This window comes from Hyaena hyaena, unplaced genomic scaffold (genome assembly GCF_003009895.1).
Source record: "Hyaena hyaena isolate Hyena2069 unplaced genomic scaffold, ASM300989v1 scaffold_362, whole genome shotgun sequence".
NCBI classification, from domain to species: domain Eukaryota; kingdom Metazoa; phylum Chordata; class Mammalia; order Carnivora; family Hyaenidae; genus Hyaena; species Hyaena hyaena.
In genome coordinates, this window is record NW_024080998.1 from 387,661 (window position 1) to 412,953 (window position 25,293).

Here is a 25,293-nt window from a genome sequence, read left to right on the forward strand (position 1 = left end):
ATACAGACTGAAATGCTAATGAGGAGAGTAAATGGAGAAACTTAGATATCTTTACCAGAATATAGGATTTGAGCTAAACTGACAAAGTAGAGAGGGTGATCTCAAGGATAAAGAAGGCTTGCTGAAACCACTGCAGTCGGCTTAAAAACAGACAAGTCCATTGGCGTGCCCCAACACTCACTGGGTGCTAACAGTTCCCATTACCTTGCTTTTCATGTGTGCTAAACATGCCCTGCCTACCATAAATATAGAAATGTAATAGTGTATTTCTATAACCAAGTACATAAAGGGATGATTGAATGTACTCTCTCATAATCATCATAATTTAATGGCCATTTCAAATTCTGTATTAGCTGCCTCTGCTTATGCTTCCAGATTCACAGCTTTAAAACTCAAGTTGAGCAGGTTAGGTAACACTTTGTACTCTTACACCTACTACTATTTCAAAACCATGAGCTCATTCACACTTTCACTAAGAACAAATCCTCTGTAAAACAGAGGATTTCAAACTGGTGTCTCAGTTTTGTTTGGGTTTGTTTGTTTTTAAGTTTTTTATATTTTTTTTTAATGTTTTCTTTATTTCTGAGACAGACAGAGAGAGAGAGAGAGAGAGAGCATGAGCAGCGGAGAGGCAGAGAGAGAGAGGGAGACACAGAATCTGAAACAGGTTCCAGGTTCTGAGCTAGCTGTCAGCACAGAGCCTGATGCGGGGCTCGAACTCATGAACTGTGAGATCATGACCTGAGCTGAAGTCGGACGATTAACCAACTGAGCCACCCAGGTGCCCCTTGTTTTTAAGTGTTGAGCCCACATCTCCTCAGCTATAGATTTCACATAAAAACAGAATTCTGTTTTCTCTTCATATGTTTTAAAAATCTGGCAACAGTACACCAATATTCTTTTTTCTTTTAAATTATTTTTTAATGTTTACTTATTTTTGAGAGAGAAAAAGAGACAGAGTATGAGTGGGGGGAGGGGCAGAGAGAGAGAAGACACAGAATTTGAAGCAGGCTCCAGGCTCCCAGCTGTCAGCAGCTTGACGTGAAGCTCAAACTCACACACCATGAGATCATGACCTGAGCCAAAGTTGATGCTTAACTGACTGAGCCACCCAGATGCCCCAGAACTTCACATATTCTTGAAAGGCAAAAATCAGCTGGAGCTGATTAATAGCTGTCCTGTTTCACAAGGGGATGTTACTCTGATTTCTCATAAATTTCATCATTCATACTGTACATACATTTTTGAATTCCACACCCACATCTGGAACTCCTATTATATGTCTCACCACTGTTGCTAGTTGCTACTTGAGTTTTTTAGTTACTGTATTAGATAATAAATCTGATTTTATTCCCTCCTATAATCTTGGCACCTTACTCATTGCCTGGCATGCTATCAGTGCTTAATATCTATTTGTTGAACAAGTAAATGAATAAAATACACCAAATGTGGACTCAATACAGAGAAATGATTAATTGCCCATGATTAGGTTTTTGCTTAACAGAAATAGGATAATATATCTACTGTTACTGTACTCCTCCCTTTCTCATCTCCAACCATGTCTTTTGTTTCCCCTAAGTTTTCTGAAAAGAGGTCCTTAATATGTGTCATTGAGATAATCCAGTATCTCTCAAGCTGAAGGTTTGAGGAGTTCCTTAGAAGAGAAGTAGAGGTAAAATAGCCAAAAAACTATCTGGTGATAGTCACTTTGTAAATAAGTTAATGGGCTAAAGTGATAAAATGACCAAATGTCCTGGATTAGTTAGCACAGTACTCAGCTCCTCCTTTTTGTCCTGCTGAAACTGGCCCAGATTCCATTCAAGATTAAGTGTCCTACAGTCCTTACCATCTGCAAACTGGGAGGCTGTCACACTGTAGGTTAAATGGCTGAAACGTTTAGGACCTTCAGTCCAGCAGATTCTAAGGCCAGGATAACAACCAGGCACTATTCTTCTTGAAACAAATTTAGGGAGATGTCAATTCAGAAAATGGATTTGGCTGGGGTATAATTCCAAGCAGCAGAATATGTGGATTGAGTTTACTAAAAATTGAGATCCCAGGAAAGTCTGGGATCAGCACTGTAGGTGTAAAAGACAGAAACAAAATTTATTCAGGCCTTTTACATCATAGATATTATGCTGGAAGTTTTAAGTGAATTATTTCATTTTGTAATTTAATTCTTTTATTTTATTTATTTTTGAGAGAGAGAGAGAGAGAGAGCATGAGCAGGGGAGGGTCAGAGAGAGAGGGAGACACAGAATCCGAAGCAGGCTCCAGGCTCTGAACTAGCTGTCAGCACAGAGCCTGATGCGGGGTTCGAACCCACAAACCGTGAGATCATGACCTGAGCGGAAGTCGGACGCTTAACCGACTGAGCTACCTAGGCGCCCCTGTAATTTAATTCTTAGTCCACTCATTTTACAGAGGAATTAACTAGTTGAAGAACATGTTTCACATTACACAGCTAATGACTGGCAAATCTGTCTTTCTGACTCTCAATCCCATATTTTTACCATCCAAAAAATTGGCAAAGGTATATTGACACAGTCGATATTAAGCACAAGTGAACAGCAGAGACCTAGCAAGCAGGAGGCCAGAGGCCAGAGACGCAACACCTGGACGCCAAGGATTAAAAAAAAAGAAAGAAAGAAAAGAAAAAGATCACTCCTGCTCTAGAGGCTGAATATATATTTATTTCATAATTAATAACATATAAACTATAGAAAAACATTTTTTTGGAAGCCTAGACTTTTATCTTAACTCCCTGAGTAGTATGTATCATTAATATGTGACGTTTGGGCAAGTAACGGACTGTTAGAGCTTCAAGTTCCTTATTTTTAAAGACAGACAATAATGCTTAACTCAAATAGTGATGGTTGAATGAGACAGTATAAATTAACCTGCTTAGCTCAGGATATGGAGTCAATAACTATTAGCACTAGTACTAGTCATCATCATCATTGTTTCTGTCTCCTTAAAATAAGTGTGTTAATTTACCTCACGATTAAAAGTAAGAAGGTTTTTGTGATTCAGCAAAAATGGTTGGGAAATGTTTTCGGAGATGAGTAACTCATCTATGATTTAACTTGAGATAAAAGGAAATTCTACAGGGGCGCCTGGGTGGCTCAGTCGGTTAAGCATCCGACTTCAGCTCAGGTCATGATCTCATGGTTTGTGGGTTCGAGCCCCATGTCAGGCTCTGTGCTGACAGCTAGCTCAGAGCCTGGAGCCTGTTCGGAGTCTGTGTCTCCCTCTCTCTCTGACCCTTCCCTGTTCACACTGTCTCTCTCTCAGAAATGAATAAAACATTTAAAAAAATTAAAAATAATAAAAAAAGGAAATTGTACACATCATCACTATGGTTATTTGCAAAGATGGCCACAATAATTCCATACAGAAGTTCCCCCTTTGCAGTGTGAATTTGTCACTCCTCCATCAAGTGTAGAATTTATTTTCCCATATCTTGCCTTGGAGTTGACCTTGCAATTTGCTTTGATGACAGCAGAAATGACAGTATGCAGGGGCGCCTGGGTGGCTCACTTGGTTAAGTGCCTGACTTCAACTCACGTCATGATCTCACAGTTGGTGAGTTCGAGCCCCGCGTCAGGCTCTGTGATGACAGCTCAGACTCTGGAGCCTGCTTGAGATTCTGTGTCTCCCCCTCTCTCTGCTCCTCCCCTGCTCACAGTCTGTCTCTCTCTCAAAAAAATAAATGAACATTAAAAAGCAATAACAATAAACAAACATAAAAAAAAGAAATGACCATGTGCAGCTGTGAGGTTTAGGCTTTAAGAGAACTTGCAATTCCACTCATGCTCTCTCTCTCTTTTTTAAAATTATTTTTTTAATGTTTATTTTTCAGAGTCAGAGAGACAGAGCACTAGTGGACAGTGAGGGAGACACAGACCCCAAAGCAGGCTCTAGTCCCTGAACTGTCAACATAGAGCCTGACACAGGACATGAACCCACAAGCCGTGAGATCATAATCTGAGCTGAAGTTGGACACTTTAACCGACTGAGCCACCCAGGCACCCCTCCACTCTTGCTCTCTTGAAAGCCAGATGCTATGTAAAGAAGTCTGGAATATCAGACACATGCCCCAGCGAACAGCTACCACCACCATCTGGACATGTGAGTGAGGATAGCTTGGCCACCGAAGCCCAATCAAGCCATCAGATGACTAACATCCACATGAATGACCGTAGGCAAGGCCAATAGAAGAGCTGCCTGCTAAAGTCAGCCCAAATTTCTCATTTAATTTCTATTTACACAGAATCATGTGTAAATAAATGGCTATAGTCTTAAGTCACTAAATTTTTGGAGTTGTTTATTACACAGCAACAGATATTTACAACAATTACCTGTTTGATTGAGTTTCAAATTATTAAAAACATGCACATGTTTGTTTATTTATTATTTGCGCATGCACAAACAAGGGAGGGGCAGAGAGAGAGGGAGACACAGAATTGGAAGCAGGCTCTAGGCCCCAAGCTGTCAGCACAAAGCCCGATGTGGGGCTCAAACTCATAAACCATGAGATCATCACCTGAGCTGAAGTCAGATGCTCAACCAACTGAGCCACCCAAGTACCCTTCAAATTATTGATATTTATTAAGTGAGTACTATAAGCAAGGCATCAGGCTAGGTGCAGAAAGTAAGCCAAAATGGGTAAGGTTGGCCACTGCCTTGAAATAAGTTTGTCATCTATATAAGGGGTGATAAAGTATTTAAATAACTATCACACAAGGCAATATATTAGAAGAGTCATAGAGGAACACAACCAAATTGTCATAAGAATTAAAAAATAGGATCATTTCTGCTGGAGGTGATAAGAGAAGGATTTATTGAAAAGATAACATTACAGGGGTACCTGGGTGATGTAGCCGGTTAAACATCTGACTTTTGGTTTCAGCTCAAGTCATGATCTCATGGTTTGTGGGACTGAGTCCCATGTGGGGCTCTGTGCTGACAGTATGAAGCCTTCTTGGAACTCTCTCTCTCTCTGCCCCTCTCCCCTGACATAAATATTAAAAAAAAGAAGGAAACATGACCATTAAGCCATGAAGGATTTTTTGACAGTGGAAATATGAGGAGAAGCAATTCTAAGGGGAAAAAAAGGAGCCAAGGATAACTGTGGTCCTAGGAAAGAGAAATGAATGTTTACAAACTTGACAGTAATTCATTTTAGTGGATTATAGTATATGTGTAGAGGTGAGAGAACCATTCTTTATTCAACAACTATCCAGCAGCAGCTTCATTCCAGGTACCACTCTGTTATTATGTAATAGATGTGAAAGCTGAGTCACTCACTAGTCCAAGATCATAGAAAGTGGTGGAGCAGGGATTTTAATGCAATCAACCTGACTCCAGATTTACTCTACTCTATGCCATATCTTGGCAAGTTAAAAAGTTGTTTAAGGAAAAACAAAAACAAAACTGGCACCAAACTAAATACCCATCAACAGTTAAATGGTAAAATAAATTGTTGCAAATTCATATAGTGGAATAGCACATAGCAGTGAAAATAAATGTACTATACTTATACAAATCAGCAAGGAGTTATCACATATACTTAACTATTGAGCAGAAAATAGCTAATTAAGAATACATGTGGTATGTTTGCATTTGTATAAGATGAAAACCAGGCAAAACTATACAATACATTGTTTAGAAATACATACAGACATTGCAAAACTAAAATGAAAGGCAAAGGAACAGTGAATACAAAATTCAGGACAGTGGCTTCCTTGAGGGGGGGGAATGAGATTGAGATTAGGGAGGGGCTCACAAAGTGCTTCAAGGAACTGGTCACAGTAGTTTTTCTTAAACTAGATGCTGTTTGTTTTATTATTTTTCTTTGTACATATAAGTTATATACATCTTGTTTACACGATACATGTATAAATATAATGGACTTCACATAACAACAAGAGTACTATGGGGTTCAAAAGAGAAAAGTCAGGAATTGAAATTAACCAGATGTGAAAGAGAAAATATTTCAGAATGAGGAATTGGCAGAAGCACAGAGGCAGGAAAAGGGGTGGGGAGCAGTTGGAGAGAAACGGGGTAAGTCAATTTTGCAATAACCTATGTTTATAGGGAAGTAGGTGGGAGAAAATTAGACAAAACTGTGGTCAGAATATGGAGATTCTTGGAAGCTGGCATGAAGCATTTATAAACCTCACTCTGTCAACAATGGGTGGGGACCTTATCAGTTAGGATTCCTTAATTTTAGGCAACAAGAAACAACTATGGCTAACCCAAGTAAAAAGAAAAGGAGAGAGAAAAAAAGAAAGATAGATGGAGAAAGGGAGAGGAAGAAACAGAGAAAGAGCGATAGACTGAATAGTTTATTGGATAGGTTACACTATCAAGTGACTAATCCAGGAACTTGGCAGCTCTGGGATCTCAAAGAGATGAACTGATAGATTAGCTCTTTACAGCACTCAATCCCTACTACCTTTTTTCCCAGTGTGTCCATCCAGATTCTGGTTTCTAGGAGAGTATACTAACCTCATGTTTCCACTTCTGTGATCTGGGAGACTGGGTTCAGTGCTTGCAGCTCATTGGAATACAGGCAGCAGAAATGGGTAGACAGTTCCTCAAAGGAAGGGACATCCAGTAGATTAAAAAAAAAAAAAAAAAAAAAAAAAACCCAGTCTGGATTCCTCAGTAAACTGTGGGATGATTCCTGTGCAAAACCTAGGACTGTCCCTATTCAAACTAATTCATTCTTCAAAATATACATCTAAACACATACTAATTAAACCTTCAGAATCGTTCACTTCATTCCGTCGAGCAAACATTTTTGTTTTCGGTGACCTTGAGTTTATACGTCTCTACAATTGCTTCCCTCTCATATAATAATTCTCAGATTGGTACCCATTACCTTTTTTTTCTTTTTAATGCAAAGTAGGATCATATCACACTGGTCGGTAATTTTCCATTTTCACTTAATACCTTATGGACAACTTCCTTTATCAGTATATGTCGGCCCGCCTCATTCTTTTTTAAACGGTCTACAGAATTATATATGGGTATTCCAAAATGCATTTGACCATTTTCCTATAGATGGACATTGACATTGTTTTCACGGTACCCATTACTTTTGAAATGCAACACAGGTGAACCATCCCCGGCGTCAGACCTGCAGAAAATGCTGAAAGAAATATAAGAAAACGATGACAATGCAAGATAGGAGCCTTGCAAACTAGCAGAGCGACCCCAAGCCGCAGAAGCTGTACCCACCGAGAGTTGAAGACCAAGGTTCCCCGCTAAGGAGCTGCGGGGGACAGCGCTGTCAGTAGAGCGACTGGTCCCTGAAGGCAACGTAGCCGAACTGTACCTTGGGAACTGTAGTCCCGCTGGGAAGGGCCCAAGGGGCGAGAAGTGCACACGCGCACAAGGAGCACCGGGCAACAAAGACGGCGGCGTGCGCGCGCGCGCGCCGGAAAAAGGCATGGGCGTGCGTGCGCGTGCGCGGTCACCGCTCCGAGCTACCAGGAGGCTGAGAGGACACAGAGAGGGAGGGGCAGGAGCCACCGACCGCTGGAGGAGGAAAGGGGTTGTGCTCTTGGCCGAGCGCGGAGAAAGGGGCGGGGCCGGCGAGCCGCGCGTGGAGGTGCCGAGCTCCTGGGACCGGCGGGCGCGCGGGCGTCTGTGGCCCTCGCCGTCCCAGTGGCCGCCGCCGTCGCTTGGTCGCCGTCGGTCTGCGGGAGGCGGGTTATGGCGGCGGCGGCAGTGGGAGCTGTGAATGAATTCTCCGGGTGGACGAGGGAAGAAGAAAGGCTCCGGAGGCGGCAGCAGCCCGGTGCCTCCCAGGCCTCCGCCCCCCTGCCTGACCGCCGCCCGTCCCGCCCCCAGGCCGGCCCCCCCGCCGGAGTCGCCGCATAAGCGGAACCTGTACTACTTCTCCTACCCGCTGTTCGTAGGCTTCGCGCTGCTGCGTCTGGTCGCCTTCCACCTGGGGCTCCTCTTCGTGTGGCTCTGCCAGCGCTTCTCCCGCGCCCTCATGGCTGCCAAGAGGAGCTCCCGGGCCGCGCCGGCGCCGGCCGCGGCCTCGCCCCCGGCGCCAGTGCCGGGCGGGGAGGCCGAGCGCGTCCGAGCCTTCCACAAGCAGGCCTTCGAGTACATCTCCGTTGCCCTGCGCATCGATGAAGACGAGAAAGGTAACTCGGGGCTGAGGGGAGGGAGCGGCGGCGGCGAGGTCGCCGAGGGAGGGCAACACCTGCGTCCCTCGGCCGCGGGAGCGGGCCGTGCCCCCTCGGGATCGATCCGCCCGACAGCCGGCTTCCCCGCAGTCGGACCCTCATCCTGTGCTCAGCGAAACCTCTCCCCTTTCCGCCGCCCTCGCCGTGGACTTTGTTTCAGACGCCAGCCCTCCCCGACACTTCTGCATGACCCAAGTCCCTGAGACAGCCGGACGTGTTCGTGACAGTTGTTCTAGAGCGAACACACGGGTCTTTTATAGCGCTGTAAACAGTGTGTGGCGTCCCCGGAGCCAGGTTTCCAAAAGGTTTTGGTGTCGGAGAAGCTGTGCCTTGTTAGAGGCTTTTCATGAAAGCAAGGTACTGTAGTGTCAGAAAAAAAGAACAAATGGTGACTTAATTTTGAAAGGAACAGCTGCATCTGATTATAGCTGAATTGGCATTTTGTTGGAAGTTTCATGGCAGTTATTTTATCGATATCATGAATTCCTAGTGCGTTTCTTTCAAGTGCTATTTTACATGAAGCTTGTGCCCTGTTTGATTTTACTAAATCAGTGTAACAAGGTTGCCTCTAAGTTTCTAAGTTGAAGTGTTAAATAAATGAACAGGAAAACTTATGTAGATCAATTGATAATAAAACTTGAAACAAAGTTTATAAGGTTTTTTTTAAGGTTTATAGTTCTCAATAAAAGCAAAAATGCCATATACTTGAGATTTCTTTTTAACGTTTTTAAGTGGCTCTGTGCACCAGGCACTGTACTATCAGCTGTGTATGTGTTACCTGTTTAATCCTCACAATTACCCTGTAAATTGAAGGTACTGTTAGTATCAACATCTTATAGATGAACAAACCGAGTCTCAAAAGATTAAAGCAATCCAAATCTATGCAAATTGCTAAAAAAAAATTTTTATGGAAGAACTGAAGTTAGAAGATGGCTTAAAACATTTTGAAAATCCCTCCTTTGATCTCTGCCTCTGGTTCGCTGAGATTTTGTTTCTTGTAACTACCAAAGAACATTTTTCTATCATACCTCAATTAGGTATTCACTTACATTGTAGATTAGAAAGGGGAAAAGAGCAATCTGTTCATCTGTAATATCTTACCATTGTCAACTGCAGAAACCGTTCTAGAATTTGTTTTGTTGAAAACTGTTTCCTTTGGATTTAAGGAAAAAGGCAGGCATTCATGGTTTTGGGTTGTAAGGACAGTGGAGGTTAAGAGAATTCTAGGAAGGGGACACCTGGCTGGTCAGACCGTGGAACATTGCAGCTCTTGATCTCAGGGTTCTGAGTTCGAGCCGCAACCCCCCCCCCCCTTGGATGTAGAGATTACTTAAAAAAAACTTTACATAAAAAATAAGAGAGTTCTAAGAATAGCATGCGTTTGTAGAGGGAAGTTTTTTGTTAACTGCTTCATTTTGTGCCACCACCTAGGAACATCCAAGGATCCTTGGTGAGGATAGAGTACCATCATCCCTTCCTAGAGAAGCACTGTTTTATTGCAGTATCCGATTACAGTAGAGTCTTCCGAAGTTTACCGATCACGGTCAAAAGATGTTTTAGAATAGAAGGAAGATATTTAAAGGTAGATTCATTATAGTGTTTAGGAAGAGAATGCCAGAAAATACAGGGATATTTTATTTAGCACTGACTGAGTGATGGGAATTGGGAGATAGGGTAAGAGGAGAGGGCAAGGAAAACCTAGGCACGAAAAAAAAAGATCTCAGGCTATTAGATTTAAAGAGAAATCAGCTTAGTGTGAGGGATAAGTGACAAGTAGAATTCAGACTTTGTGTTTCATACTTAGGATTTATCTTAGAGTGTCACACGTATGCCTACATCTATTATATTTAAAGCCTCATAAAATATTTTTTAAGTATAAATATTTTCAGCAATCCATGGACCACATACTTCACTCTCATTCTACCGATAACATTTCTTTTTTTTTTATTATTTTTTTTTATTTTTATTTTTATTTATTTCTAGGAGAGAGAGATCGCGAGCAGGGGAGGGTGTCAGAGAGAGAGAGAGTCACAGACTGAAACAGGCTCCAGGCTCTGAGCTGGCAGTCAGCACAGAGCCTGACGCGGGGCTCGAACCCACGAACCGCGAGATCATGACCTAAGCGAAAGTCGGACGCTTAACCGACTAAGCCACCCAGGCGCCCCTACCGATAACATTTCTATTCAAAGTTCTTTTGCTTTATTTCTCCTTTAGTTTTTAAAAGGCATTGGAATGGGCTTTGGTAACTTTTCAGTTTGAGTTCTGCAACAGAGGAGTTATATGCCAAAACTAGTTCAAACTGAAACAAATTAAATTATTCATTTTCCTTTAAAAATGAATTAAAGCTAAGTTTATATTGTCGGAGTTCTCTTCTGTTTCATATTTTACCTTTAGAATATTGAAACCTTTTGTATCTTAGTCTTAATCCAGTAATTCACATTTGAAACCTATTTATCTCTCAGCTGTCTTTGACAATATAGAATAAGAGAATTTCATTCTCCCTCTTTCCCAGTGTGTCAAAATACTGTTTATATGAACAAATAAAACACTTTGGGTCTGCTGGTTGGTTCAAGTCTTGCTCTTGGGGTTGTGAGTTAAAGCCCACACTGGGCTCTGTGCCGGGCGTGAGGCCTACTTAAAAAAATAAAAAAATAAAAGGCAAGAAATGAATTGTCATTAAATCAGTCATCAAAGGTTTCCTAACTCTGGTAAGCCATCAAAGGGCTAGTAATGTGATGCAGTACTATTCCCTTAGCAGCTTGACTTAGCTTCTTAAATATGCCGAAAGCCACTTTGTGCCTGCAGGTGAAGTGGGCTATTTCAGATTGTAGTGGTGCTGATTAAACATTTGATGCTTTGAAATAATAAAGGGCAAATTAAATCCTATTTTAATAAAGTAGTGTATACATGTGGTTTATATAATGACTGTTTATTTTGTATTTTATTCTTTTGGCATATTCAGCTTTGATATTGAATTTTCATAAAGGCCTAAGTGTGTGTGAAGCCACACTATTTTATTATTTTTTAATTTTTTATTAAAAAATTTTTTTAAATGTTTATTTGTTTTTTGAGAGAGAGAGAGAGACAGAGAGAGAGTGTGAGTGTGAGTGGGCAAGAGGCAGAGAAAGAGGGAGACACAGAATCCAAAGCAGGCTCCAGGCTCTGAGCTGTCAGCAAGAGCCTGATGTGGGGCTTGAAATCACAGTGAGATCATGACCTGCGCTGAAGTCAGATGCCTAACTGAGCCACCCAGGCGCCCCGAAGCCACACTGGTTAAACAGAGAAGAATAACACAGCAAATTTTATTTACCTAATGCAAGGATATTTGAGTTTTATTCATTAAAGCAAGTATTTATTAGATACCAGTTCATTTGCATAGCTCTGCATTCTTGATGCTACTTAAGAAAAACTCCCTCTCCAGTAAGATAATAAGACAGCATTTGCTATGTGATTAATAAAAGGTGTGTTGTTTTCATGTATATTTTATATCTCATTTTTTCAAAGAGCTAAATAATTTTGTGGATGTATTTTTAATTGTTGAACATCCTTAGAAAACTGATAACCTCTTACATTAATCATGTGTATGGAGAAGCTGAAATTTAAAGAGTGAACTCACATTAGTAGAGCCAGGAACAGAGTTGAGGTGAACTTAGGAATTTTATACTTTCTGCTTTATATTGAGCAGGTTCTCTATTTTGTAATGCTAGTACTAAACCCTTTGGAATACTTGGGGGAAGGGAGGAGGTTGTTATAGTGGGTCTTTGGATTAACCAGACATGACCTGACATGTTTGACATGACTCCTGCAAGTAGACAAGCCTGAGATCTCCTGGGTTATATAGTGGTGCAGGTTTTCTAGGTGTGGTTTGATTACCTGGAGTATATAGAACTTGACAGTAAGGGCCCAGTATGTTATATGAAAGAAAGTCGGTTTCTCAGGATAGTGTATGGCTGAAGAACCTGGCATCAAGGACAGAAATTGTCTAATAGAATCTTTTTATGTTTATTCCTAGTCAGATTATATTTAAAACATTAGAGTTTTGAAAAGTTGTCATGTAATTGTGTAATTCCATATAATTCATTCTTGTGTTTAAAACACACAGAAAATACTTGCCTATCTATATTTTCAGAAGGTAAAGATAGAGAATAGAGAAAATAAATGTCAGATTTGGTATACTTTTACTGTTAAAACCTTGTTGAAAGGACTGATTTCAGACAATTTTCTTGGGCCTAATGATTCTGCTCTAAAGTTTCTATGACTAGAACAAGGAAATAATTATTCTGATGGATGCACATTCACATATCATCACCCTTTTCCAAAAGAATAACATTATCTTTTATTAAATATGCAATAAACATTTCACATTTATCTTCAAGAATAGTTAGTGACACTTGTACTAAAAAGACCAAAAGGCAACCACTGTTAGGAAACGTATCCTTTGCTCTGTTTTTAAATCTTTTTTATTGCAGTTTATATTTTTCCTAATGTAGAATATAGTTAAACCCTATAAAACTCACCTGGTAACTAGATTCCTAAGAAGCTATCCAGATAAATCATCTAGATGATAGTTAAAGAATAATAAATGGATATTAAATTATTGAAATTATTAAATAATGGAAAAAAGATCTTCCCTAACCTTTCCTGCCTCTTTTTTCTACTATTATATTCCCCATGCCACACCTAATAGTAGTTGGCCTTTTGACTTCTAGCAGATTCTCTATTTTTCTACTGGTTTTCCTCTTATTTGACTTAAGTACTCCTTGACCTATATAATACCCGTGAAATTATTAATGTGCTAACGTAGCCTATTTTTTCTCTCTGTGGATTAACTGCTCACACTAGGTATCTTATAGAGTAAAACTTTGAGCACACTCACATGTCAGCAGTTGTTCTTTCCGGTAAATGAAGAAAGAAAAATAGCAAAATCTATGATTATCTTGGAGACTGTTTTACAGTTATCTAGGTAGAGCATAGACCTGCTAAACTTATTCATGTATCTTTCCAGCTCTTCTGCAGATATTTTATGCTACAATAGAGAGGGAGAGAAGTAACTGTTGTTGTTTTTTTTACATTTTTTAAATTTTTTTAAAAATTTATTTGTGAGAGAGAGAGAGAGAGAGAGAGAGAGACAGTATGAGCAGGGGAGGGTCAGAAAGAGATGGAGATACAGAATCTGAAGCAGGCTCCAGGCTCTGTCAGCACAGAGCCTGACGAGGGGCTCAAACCTACGAACCATGAGATCATGACCTGAGCTGAAGTCAGATGCTTAACCGACTAAGCCACTCAGATGCCCCAATAATTGTTGTTTTTTTAAGTGGGCTTTGTCAATGTCTTTCAGTCAACCATCACTAGGAACACACACTTGTAGTTAAACAGGTGCGATTTATCATTGAAACAGGGAGAACATGCACTGTGGAAACCATGGCATCTCAGAAAAAGGGTATTGGAAATAGTTTACTCTAGGATTTGGGCTTGTGTTGGGTGATTTTGAGGAGGATTTAAGGAAGGAGAGTTTTACTGTGGATTGGATGCTATAAGAAGTGGAGATATTCTGTGATTAAGTATCTTAAATGTGATTTGGAAAGTGGGAAGAATAGAATAAGCCTAAAGGTGTAACTGGTTGAGAAGCATTCATTAGGCTGAAAAGGGAGATGTTTTGGCATTTCTCGGCTTGGACAGTGTTCATGTTTTGTCTGGGTGTTGTTTTTGTCTTCATCCATCACTATCATAGAGTAGCCTTATCTGATGCTGGTGTTCTATGAAATTGTTTATGTTCAACAGAACACCTGGCCTACCTGTAATGCCAGGTCAGCTCTTAGTTATACCAGGCCCTACCTGATACTGATAGACTAGGCCAGCTCCTGGGTGTTAGGGACTGCTTTTCTCTTTCTTAAGCTTTGAGGGTCTAATTTTATCCTTTTTTAATTGCAGTGCCTATTATCCAAAATGGCATTTGAATCCTGACTATTTAAGATCTTGGGCAAGTTACTTACTATACTGAGACAATGTTTATAAGATACTTAGTGCCTGTACCTATTAGGTCCTCAGAAAATGGGACTACTGTTGTTAATTCAGCAATCCTTTTAAATTATAGCTCCTGGAGATTATGTTAGAACATTGTTTTAAACCTTCATACCTAGTTTCTATTACCATTTTTAGGATACAGCTGCAGTGTAAATTGCATTTGGGAAAGAAAGAGAATTATCTAATGAGCGATATAAAAATCTTTTTGCGACCCTTAGTTCAGAAAAAAAAACAAAACAAAAACCAACAGTTGGAAGTCTCCCCCTAAGCTCATTTAGTATCTTAGCTTCTTATTATAAAAGAGATAAAATTAATCTTTTTGTACTCTTTTTAAAAAAATTTTGTTAAAGTTTATTCATTTTGAGAGAGAGAGAGAGAGAGAGAGAGAGAATGAGCATGTACACGTGCATGTGAGCAGACGAGGAGCAGAGAGAGAGGGAGAAAGAATCCCAAGCAGGCAAACAGGCTCCACAATGATAGTGTAGAGCCCAAGCAGGGCTCAAACTATGAACCATGAGATCATGACCTGATCTGAAGTCAAGAGTCAGACACTTAACACACTGAGCCACCCTGGTGCCCTAATCTTTTTGTACTCATATATGAATGTAATGCAGGCTCTCTGTAGAGAATTTTGAAAATAGAGAAAATGCACCAAGGAAAATTAAATTTATCCACTACCCACAGTAAATACAAAAGACTTTAAAGAAGATAAATTATTTGACATTCTTAAGGTTTAAAGAGAATATCCAAAACAGAAATGATTTCTTTATTTGGGATTCAAAACTTTCACAATTAAATGGGAAAATAAGTTTAAAAAATTGTTTTAATGTTTATTTTTGAGAGAGAGACAGAGCATGAGTCGGGGAGGGACAGAGAGAGAGAGAGAGAGAGAGAGAAAAACACACAAAATCTGAAGCAGGCTCCAGGCTCTGAGTTGTCAACACACAGTCCAATGCGGGGCTCGAACCCACAGACCATGAGATCATGACCTGAGCCGAAGTTGGACACTCAACCTACTGAGCCATCCAGGTGCCCTGGAAAATAAGTTTTTACTTTAGTAATAAACCTTGAAGTTAGAAAGTGAATGCAAATGTGACTTTTTTGCTGAATTAAAACACAGTAGAGTGTCCTTTCAGGGGCACTTGGGTGGCTCAGTTGGTTGAGTGTCCGACTTTGGCTCAGGTCATGAATCTTGAGATTCATGAATTTGAGCCCCACATCGGGCTCTGTGCTGACAGCTCAGAGCCTGGACACCAATTCAAATTCTGTGTGTGTGTGTGTGTCTCAAAAAATGAACACACATTTAAAAATTTTAAAAAAATTAAGTGTCCCTTCAGTGATAGTGACCTATGAGAGAATTAATCTGGGAGCTATTTTCTGATGTTTCATGGTCCCTGTGGTTTCTTAGTGTTTAGCACACAATAAAGTCTATTGTAGGATTTTTAAAGATACTTGTTACTCTGTTCATTGTGACACTTGCAAGTTGCTAGCAGAAAATGTGTAGGAAAATGAATATATTTGTTCCCGGGAAGCTTTTGTAGGCGTATACTAAGGACTAAATAAGTTAAAGCAGTGGCTTTATATAAATTACATGAGGAAAAATCATGAAGGTACAACTGTGCATGCAGTTCAGGAGTAGAAGGATTTAAATTAGTCAACCAACAAATGTACTGAGTACAATAAAGATAGTAAAAGTAATGTTTACATAATTCTTTATTATTTAAAATATTGTCTGTCACATGCCCTATTTCATTTGAGTTTTGACATAACTCAGTTAGGTAAGAGAAATGTAATCTTGCTTTTGGGTCAGGGGACTAAAGCTCAGAGAGATTAACTGACTTTCCCAAAGTCATATAGCTATTAAATGATGAGCAATGGGGTACCTGAGTGGTTCAGTTGGTTAAGCGTCCAACTTTGGCTCAGGTCATGATCTCACGGCTTATGAGTCCAAGCCCTGCAGCAGGCTCTGTGCTGACAGCCTGGAGCCTGCTTCGGATTCAGTGTCTTCCTCTGTCTCTACTCCTCCCCCACTCATACTCTGTCTCTCTCTCTCTCAAAAGTAAGCAAACATTAAGAAAAAAATTTTTTAAAATGATGAGTGAGGACTTGTGTCCCCATCTTCTAACTTACTACAAACACATATCCTCTCACCACCCCAAACTACTTCTGTTTTGACTCTTTTTGTGGCAAAGTGGGTACTATCACTATATGAATGAAAAGATGAAGTAGATAATTCATAATTTAGTCTAGTATATTTACCTCTATGTATTTATTTGTATTTTTTAAATTAAAAATTTATTTTATTGTTTATTTAATTTATTTATAAATTAAAAGATTGTTTATTTTGAGAGAGAGTGAGCACAAGTCAGGAAGGGGTAGAGAGAAGAGAGAGAATCCCAAGCAGGCTCCATGCCATTAGTGCAGAGCCCAGCGAGGGGCTCGATCTCACAAGACGTGAGATCATGACCTAAGCTGCAATCAGGAGTCAGCCTTTTAATTGATTGAGCCACTCAGGCACCCCTAGACTTAACTCTATTTAAAGACAGATGTTAGTATTTCTGTTGCTTATACAGTAGCACATACTCAAAAATTATTTTTTTCTTTAAAAAAAATCTTTAATGTTTATTTTTGAGACAGAGAGAGAGAGACAGGGTGAGTAGGGAAGAGGCAGACCCAGAATGCAAAGCAGGCTCTGAGCTGTCAGCACAGAGCCTGATGCGGAGCTAGAAATCATGAACCATGAGATCATGACCTGAGCCGAACTCAGATGCTTAAGCGACTGAGCCACCCGGGTGCCCCATCACATACTCAAAAATTAAAATAATACATATAGGGAGTGAAAATTCTCTGTCATCTTACCCTTGAGAATGATTACTAATAAGTTATCAGATTTTGTTTACTTATATACATGTGAGGATTCATTAGAGGAAAAAATGTTACAATAAACTGATCTGTACCCTTTTAATGTATTGGAACTCTCTTTGCATTTCAATGTGTTTGATCTTCTCCTGTCTTTTTAGTTGTTAAGTAAACTTTGATTAACTTATATCTAAAGTGCATAGCTATTGTATTGCTTAATGAATTTCAAAGTGAATATAGCAGTCTGAAAATCTACCAGGTTAAGAAATAGAATATGACTTCAAACCCCTGCCTTTGTGATGCTTTTTTCCATCTTCCACTTGCTACTTTTCCCCATCTTTTGTAAAGGTATCTACAAATCCTAACTCTAACACGATAGATCAGTTTTCCTCATCTTTAGCTTTACAGTGAAATCATACAGTAGGAGTTCTTTTTGGATATGACTTCTTTTGCTCAGTAAATGCTTGTCAATTAAGTCTGTGATGTTGCACTTGGCATTAGTTTTAGTTTTGTTCATTTTCATTGCAGTATACCAACGATGAGCAGATTACTTATAATAGGCCATTTAGTAAATTTTTTAGTTTATTTATTTTTGAGAGAGAGAATGCGCACATGAACACGCAGGGTGGGGGAGAGGCAGAGAGAGGGTGAGAGAATTCCAAGCAGGCTCTGTGCTAATGCTGGACTCAATCTGATGAACCATGAGATCATGACCTGAGCTGAAATCAAGAGTTAGACGCTTAACCAACTTGCACTCAAGTGCCCCAGCAATTTTTTTATTGTGGTAAAGCATAGATAACATAAAATTTACTGTTTTAATCATTTTAAGTGTACAGTTCTGTGGCATGAAATACATTACCAGTGTTGTGCAACCATCACCACTATCCATTTCTAGAACTTTGTATCATTCTAAACAGAAACTATTAAATTATAACTCTCCACCTATTTCCCCTACTCCATTCTCCCCTACCCTCAGTCTTTGGTAATTTCTGTTCTACTTTCTGCCTGTATGAATTTGCCTATTTCAGTTATGTAAGTGGAATCAGAGAGTATTTTTTTTTTGTGTGTGTGTCTGGCTTACTTAACATAATGTTTTCAGGGTTCATCAGCCATGTTGTAGTATGTATCACATTTCATTCCTTTTTAAAAATTTATTTATTTATTTTAGAGAGAGCAAGCAGGGCAGGGACATAGAGAGAGAGACAGAGAGAGAGAAAGAATCCCAAGCAGGCTCCCCATTGCCAGTGTGGAGCCAGAAGTGAGGCTTAAACCCATGAACCAAGAGATCATGACCTGAACTGAAATCAAGAGTTGGACACTTAACCGACTGAGACACCCAGGTGTCCCAGATTTCATTCCTTTTAAAGGCTGCATAATGTTCTCTCATATATATATATATATGTATATAATATGTATATGTACATATACCACATTTTGTTTAATCATTTGTTGATAGACATTTGGGTTGTTTCCATCTATTGTGAATAATGCCGCTATGGACATTGATATACAGATAACTATCTGCTTCCCTGGTTTCAGTATTTTTAAGTATCCACATAGGAGTAGAATTGCTGGATCATATGGTAATTCTGTGTTTAATTTTTTGAGGGACTTTTCCACGTCAGTTGTACCATTTGTATGTTGCTACTACCGGTGTGCAAGGGTTTCCAATTTATCCACATTAGTTAGTTTCAGGGTTTTAAAAATAATGGTCTTCCTAATGGATGTGAAGCAATGCCTCATCATGGTTTTGATTTACATTTTCCTAATGATTTATGATATTGAGCATTTTTTCATTTGTTTATTGGCCATTTCTATATCTTCTTTGAAAATGTCCATTGAAGTCCTTTGTCAGACTGTGGGTTTGATAATATTTTTTTGTTGAATTTAATTAATAGTAAATATTTTAAGCTGTCATAGCTACTTAAAATTCTCATACAGTAGGTGTGATCCAGTAAAGTTTTATGTACTAAAACAGGTAGCTGACAATATTTGACCTTTGGGTCACTTCCATAGATTATGTAGTTTGCTTGTAGTTAAAATTATTAGCTAGTAATTTCAACTACAACAGTGAATCTAAGTTGTTTATAAGAGAAATGTGTAAGAGAAACTAAGAACTGTTTTGTGGGCCTTTTGTGCAGTGCTACAGACCATCGGAAGCTTTGGTTTTTCTGCCACAGTTTAGTCAAAAGGGTGATCAGTAGGCAGTAGAGGCTGTAGTTTCCCTTACCTCAAAGTAGTGACGTGATTTAAGTATGGTTTCCAACCATTGTGCAGGCTGGTCTAGTTCTCTTTAATAATGCAGGCTCCCAACCAAAATCTTGGAAGCTTTGCCACTATTTTTCCTGGACATGCCCTGGAATTCACATTTTGTCAGTTTAGTTCTATGAGTCTGCTGAAAGCTCTGCTTAGTTTCTTGGCCACTGTTGCTTTCAGAATTGGCAGTTCCTTCAAGTAGAAAAGTGCCCCAAATGCCAGGCCCACCTATTGTTGGCTTTTTTCCTTTCTATATGTTGGTAATTTTTTAAAATAGCCAAACTAATGAATATGAAATGGTGCCTTTCCAAATTTTAGTAATTTTCACTGTTTTGAAAACTCTTTGATACCTTCTAACAGATGTTTTACAAATTTTTTCTAATTTTTGTATTTTAATCTAATCTTATTCTTGTAATGAGAATGGTAGTTCAGGTGTTACATTCCAAGCCACAACAAATATACTTCTACATAAATATTGAGAGTTTTGCACTTTTTTTTAATTTTTTTTTTTTTAATTTTTTTATTTCTAGGAGAGAGAGAGAGAGACAGTGTGAGCAGGGGAGGGTCAGAGAGAGAGGGAGTCACAGACTGAAACAGGCTCCAGGCTCTGAGCTGGCTGTCAGCACAGAGCCTGATGCGGGGCTCGAACCCACGAACTGTGAGATCATGACCTAAGCGAAAGTCGGACGCTTAACCGACTAAGCCACCCAGGCGCCCCAGTTTTGCACTTTTTTAAGAGTCAGATTTATTGAGGTATAATTTACATGCAGTAAAATTTTAACCCTTTTAGGAATGTGTAGTTAAATGAGTTTTGACTAAGAGTTGGGTAACCATAACAACATGTACTAAATGTTTTATCATTCCAAAAGCTACTTTGTGCCCTTTTGTAGTCAGTCACCTTGCCTTTCCCTTAGCCCCTGGCAGTCACTGATCGGATCTGTCCCTATAAGTTTTGTCTTCACTTAGTGCCGTTTATTTATTTTTTAATGTTTTATTTATTTCTTTTTTAAAATAATTATTGTCAAGTTGGTTTCCATATAACACCCAGTGCTCATCCCTACAAGTACCCTCCTCCATGCCCATCACCCCCCTTCCCCTGCCCCCCACCCCCATCAGCCCTCAGTTTGTCACTGAGTGCCATTTAAATGGATTCATAGAGTGTGTAACCTTCTGTACCTGGCTTCTTTCATTTACCTGTTTTTGAGATTCATCCATGTCCCTACATTTATCAGTCAGTAGTTTGTTCCTTTTTATTGCTGAGTAATATTCTACATATGGATGTATCACATAATCCATTCACTAAATGGTGGACATCTGGATTATTTCCAGTTTTTAGCTCTTATGGATAAAGCTGTTATAAACATTCATGTACTGGTCTTTAATGTTTTCATTTCTTTAGGTAAATACAAAAAAAGGATTTCTGGGTCATATGGTAAACATATATATGTAAATATCATAAGAAGCTACCAGACTTTGTCCCAAAGTGGCTGTACTTTGTATTCACATTTGCAAGTATATGTGAGGTCTATTTGAATTTTGTATTGTAATTTTAACTGCTTTAAAAAAAAATTGAGGGGGGCGCCTGGGTGGCTTAGTCGGTTAAGCGTCCGACTTTCGCTTAGGTCATGATCTCGCGGTTTGTGGGTTCGAGCCCCGCGTCGGGCTCTGTGCTGACTGCCAGCTCAGAGCCTGGAGCCTGTTTCAGAGTCTGTGACTCCCTCTCTCTCTGACCCTCCCCTGCTCACACTGTCTCTCTCTCTCTCCTAGAAATAAATAAAACATTAAAAAAAATTTTTTAAATAAATAAAAAAATAAAAAAAATTGAGGGAGGGGATATAGTTGATGTCTTGGAATTTTTTTCCATTCTAAATTAGGTACTTAGTAGGATCTTGTGATTTTAATTTGTAGTTCCCTGACAGCTAATAATGTTGAACATCTTTTCTTGTGCTTATTTACAAGTTATGTCTGTCTTTGATAAAGTATACATTATTCAGTTTTTTGCCAATTATATTTTAATGAGTTATTTTTTAACGTATTTTAAGAGGTCTTTATATATTCTGGTTACATGTCCTTTATTTTTAGACATGTTGTTTTGGAGATATTTTCTCCCATTTTGGAGATATTTTCTCCCATTCAATCTGTGGCTTGTGTTTTCATTATCTAACTCTGTCTTTTGAGGAGCAGGAGCTTTTATTTATTTATTTTTTTTTAAAGTAGGCTTCATGCTCTGCACAGAGCCCAGCACTGGACTTGAACTCACAACCGTGAGATCAAAACCTGAGCTGAGGTAAAGAGTTGGACACTTAACTGACTGAGCCACCCTGGTGCCCCAGCTTTTATGTTTAATGAAATCTAGTTTTTCTTTTTTTTTTTTCTTAAGGTTTGTGATTTTTTTTGTTCTACATCTCTGCCTAAGCCAAGATCACAAAAAATTTTGTCTGTTTTCTTCTATCAGTGATACAGTTTTAGGTTTTACATTTAGGTCTGTGATCCATTTTAAGTTAATTTTTTCTATGTTGTATGAAGGTTTCTTTTTTATATGGAGGGCTGTTATTCTAGCATCATTTTTTGAATAGACTGTTCTTTCTTCATTGACTTACCTTGTCATCTTTGTCAAAGTCAATCAGCATTATGTGTACGGGTCTATTTCTGGATGTTTCCTCTGTTCTACTGACCTATATATATATCCTTTCTCCAGCAGTCTTGTACTTAAAGTCTTATAATTATTATTTATGCATTTTTTACTATCATACTGACTTATGAAATTCAATTAATATAGCAAATCAACTACCTCTTACAAAAAATGTTAGGTAATTGAGTAATTATTGAACATGTGAATTCATCTGTAATCAGTCATTTCATTTGCACATAGCAGTGTACTCAGTTTCCATAAAACATTTATTTGGATGTTGCCAGTGATAAGTGTCACATACTGCTATTAGGAGGAAATTGGTGCAAGACTCTCAAAAAGTAGTTTATTGATTTCTGGTGGATGGAAATGAACTATGACTCATTAATTCTACCCCTTAAACTTACCCTGGAGAAATTGGCACATATACATAAGAGGACAGGTACAAGCATGTTTATTATAGCATTATTTGAAATACTGAGACACTGGAAATAACCTGGGTATATTTTAACAGAAAAATAGTTGAACAAATTATAGGATGATAAAGCATACTATATAGAGGGGCACCTGGGTGGCTCAGTTGGTTGAGTGTCTGACTTCGGCTCAGGTCATGATCTCACTGCTTTTGAGTTTGAGTTCCCTGTTGGATTCTGTGTTAACAGCTTAGAGCCTGGAACCTCCTTTGGATTCTGTGTCCCCCCTCTCACTGCTTCTCCCCCACTCATGCTCTCTCTCTCTCTCTCTCTCTCTCAAGAATCAATAAGCATTAAAATTTTTTTTAAAAGGATACTATATAGAAGTCAAAATGAATGAAGTAGATCTCTGTATGGCAGCATAGAACTCAAAGGCAATGTAAAATTTTAAAACAGTACAAATAAAATAGGAACAATAGAAAAACATGTACTAGAAAGATACTGAATATATTAAAGTGGTTTCTAGAAAGGAAAGGAGCATGGGAATGGTCAGAGGAACAAAAAAGGAACTTCTTGTGTATCTGTTATTGTACTTTGAAAAAATGTTTAAGCAAATGTGACATTGTTATTCCCACTACTCAGAATGCAAATGCTATTTTACTACTTTCTATAATTTTCCTCCCTTTTTTCAAATTAAAAAACCAAAAGTACATGTAAATAGGTTTTTTATTTAAAAAAATAGGAGGGTAAGCATCCTAATAGTTTGAATTGATATATAAGAAATTGTTTTCTTAAGTTTATTTATTTTGAGAAAGAGTGAGTGGGGAGAGGCACAGAGAGAGGGAGAAAGAGAGAATTCCAAACAGGATCCACACTGTCAGCACGGAGCCCAGTTGTGGGGCTCAAAATTATGAACCATGAGATTATGACCTTAATCTAAACCAAGAGTTGGATGCTTAACCGACTGAACCACCCAATAGCCCTTATAACAAATGCTTAATAATTTCTTCATGTGTCATTATCAAGTATTTATTGAACATTTATTCTGGCCTGGAAACTGTGAAATACTAGCGGCACTATAATTAGTAAGAAATTACCCCATCCCAGGGGCTGAATCTAGTTAGTGATTCATTTGGGGGATGATGGAAGGAGTAGGTAGTACACATTCATAAGGGGACAGCATTACTTAGTTGTGTGTAGTACTTACAGTAAGACTTCATATTTGTTAATTAAGTGAGTCATGATATTTTACTGGCTTTGAAATATCAGATAATATTAAGGAATGACATGGGAATTGTTGTTTGATTAAATGGGGACATAAGTTGGGAAAAAAAGGAAAACCCGGTTCTGATAAATAATTTCCATCTTTACTGTATCTCTGCGCCCCTTTGCAGATTCTAAAGACTAAGAAATTAATTTTTAAAAATAATGAGATTTGCATATAATTGTTATTACTTTACATACATATACTTGATGAAAATATTCTACACACATTTTGATTATGCTGAATTTTTAGGTCCTTTTTAAGCTTAACTTGGATCAGGAATTAAATGTTGTAAATCAGTCATTTGTTCCAACGAAAATAAACATTTACTAAATGCCACACTTGTAATTTCATATATCAGTTCTCATGATACATTCATTTTTAAAATAAAAACTAATTCAAAAAGGAGGCACCCAAGAATGAACAAATTACATCTGATTTGAGTACACTTGGGTTGGTTAAACCGTGGGGTTTTCCCCCCATTGTTGAAATCACATTTATATTTGTAACTGTATGTATTTTAAATATCATTTATTTAAAATAAATTATACCTAATTAAAATTTCTTTCCATAGTACAGCATTTCAGTGGTTATAAGCATCAGTACTGTGAGATGATAAACAAATACAAGGCTTACAACCCTAAAATTTTGAGCAACTTTGAAGTCTGTATCTCTCCTTTTGGAAATCTATACACATTAAGATGCTAAAGATACTAAGAAGTCATATAGTAATATTTCTCAGACTTATTTGATCACAGTTATCTTTTTCATATATCACCTAATAACAGCATGATTTGGGAAATGTTAATATATTCTTGTATATAATGTCTATTATATATACAAATAACTATTTCTGTTTTAAAGCAGGACAAAAGGAGCAAGCTGTGGAATGGTATAAGAAAGGTATTGAAGAACTGGAAAAAGGAATAGCTGTTATAGTTACAGGACAAGGTAAGATTTTATTTACATTTGTTTGGTAGCCATACCAAATTATATTCCCATGATTGCCCTTATTTCAGATCCAGCTAACTTACTAAAATTATTTGACAGATTTTTAAGTGTTATTATTGATGTGTGTAGACTTATAGTTAATGCTTTATTACCTATGTTCAAACTTGATTATGATCAAACTCCATTGCCTATAGCAGTCAGACAAAAACCAGCATATTACTTATGTCCTCTTTGGACTCACTGTTGGAGATGTTTTAGCCTCATTTTTAGCTCTGTTTTGAAACTGGTCCTTCCCTCATTGTCAAGGCAGGGAAGGAGCAGTTAATCAGACTCCCTTTTGTGTTTGTGGGTAATGCTTGACTGCATGTTAGAATATGAGCTGTAAATGTCTTACTTTGATTCACACTTGACATTTTAAAACTAAAGCAGTTATTTTTCATCTTTCCTATCACCTAAAATAAAAATTAGAGTCCGATATTTTCTTTAAATATGTAGGAAGCATTTATTGCACATGTGCTATGTGCCCAAGCATCATTGTATGTGCTTCATATGTGTTACCTCTTAATTTTCACCACAACCGCACACTCTGAGGCTGCTGCTATTATCCTTACTTTTTACGTAAATAACCTTCAGTACAAAGAAGTTTGGTAACTTGCCTAAGGTCTCATAGCTAGCAAGTGGTAGGTA

General features: G+C 38.5%; 1 protein-coding gene across 4 annotated transcripts in view; it reads left to right on the forward strand.

Moving 5' to 3' along the window:
• Nucleotides 1-7,538: 7,538 nt before the first annotated feature.
• SPAST (spastin) overlaps nt 7,539-25,293 on the forward strand; it is a 57,717-nt gene continuing 39,962 nt past the window's right edge. For 2 of the 4 annotated variants that reach the window (XM_039250301.1, XM_039250303.1), the window contains exons 1-2: nt 7,539-8,168; nt 24,520-24,606. In XM_039250301.1, coding sequence (XP_039106232.1) covers nt 7,754-8,168; nt 24,520-24,606 — 502 coding nt within the window. In that variant the 5' untranslated portion in view covers nt 7,539-7,753. The remainder of the gene's footprint in view (nt 8,169-24,519; nt 24,607-25,293) is intronic. The other 2 variants (XM_039250302.1, XM_039250304.1) reach the window with 1 other exon arrangement.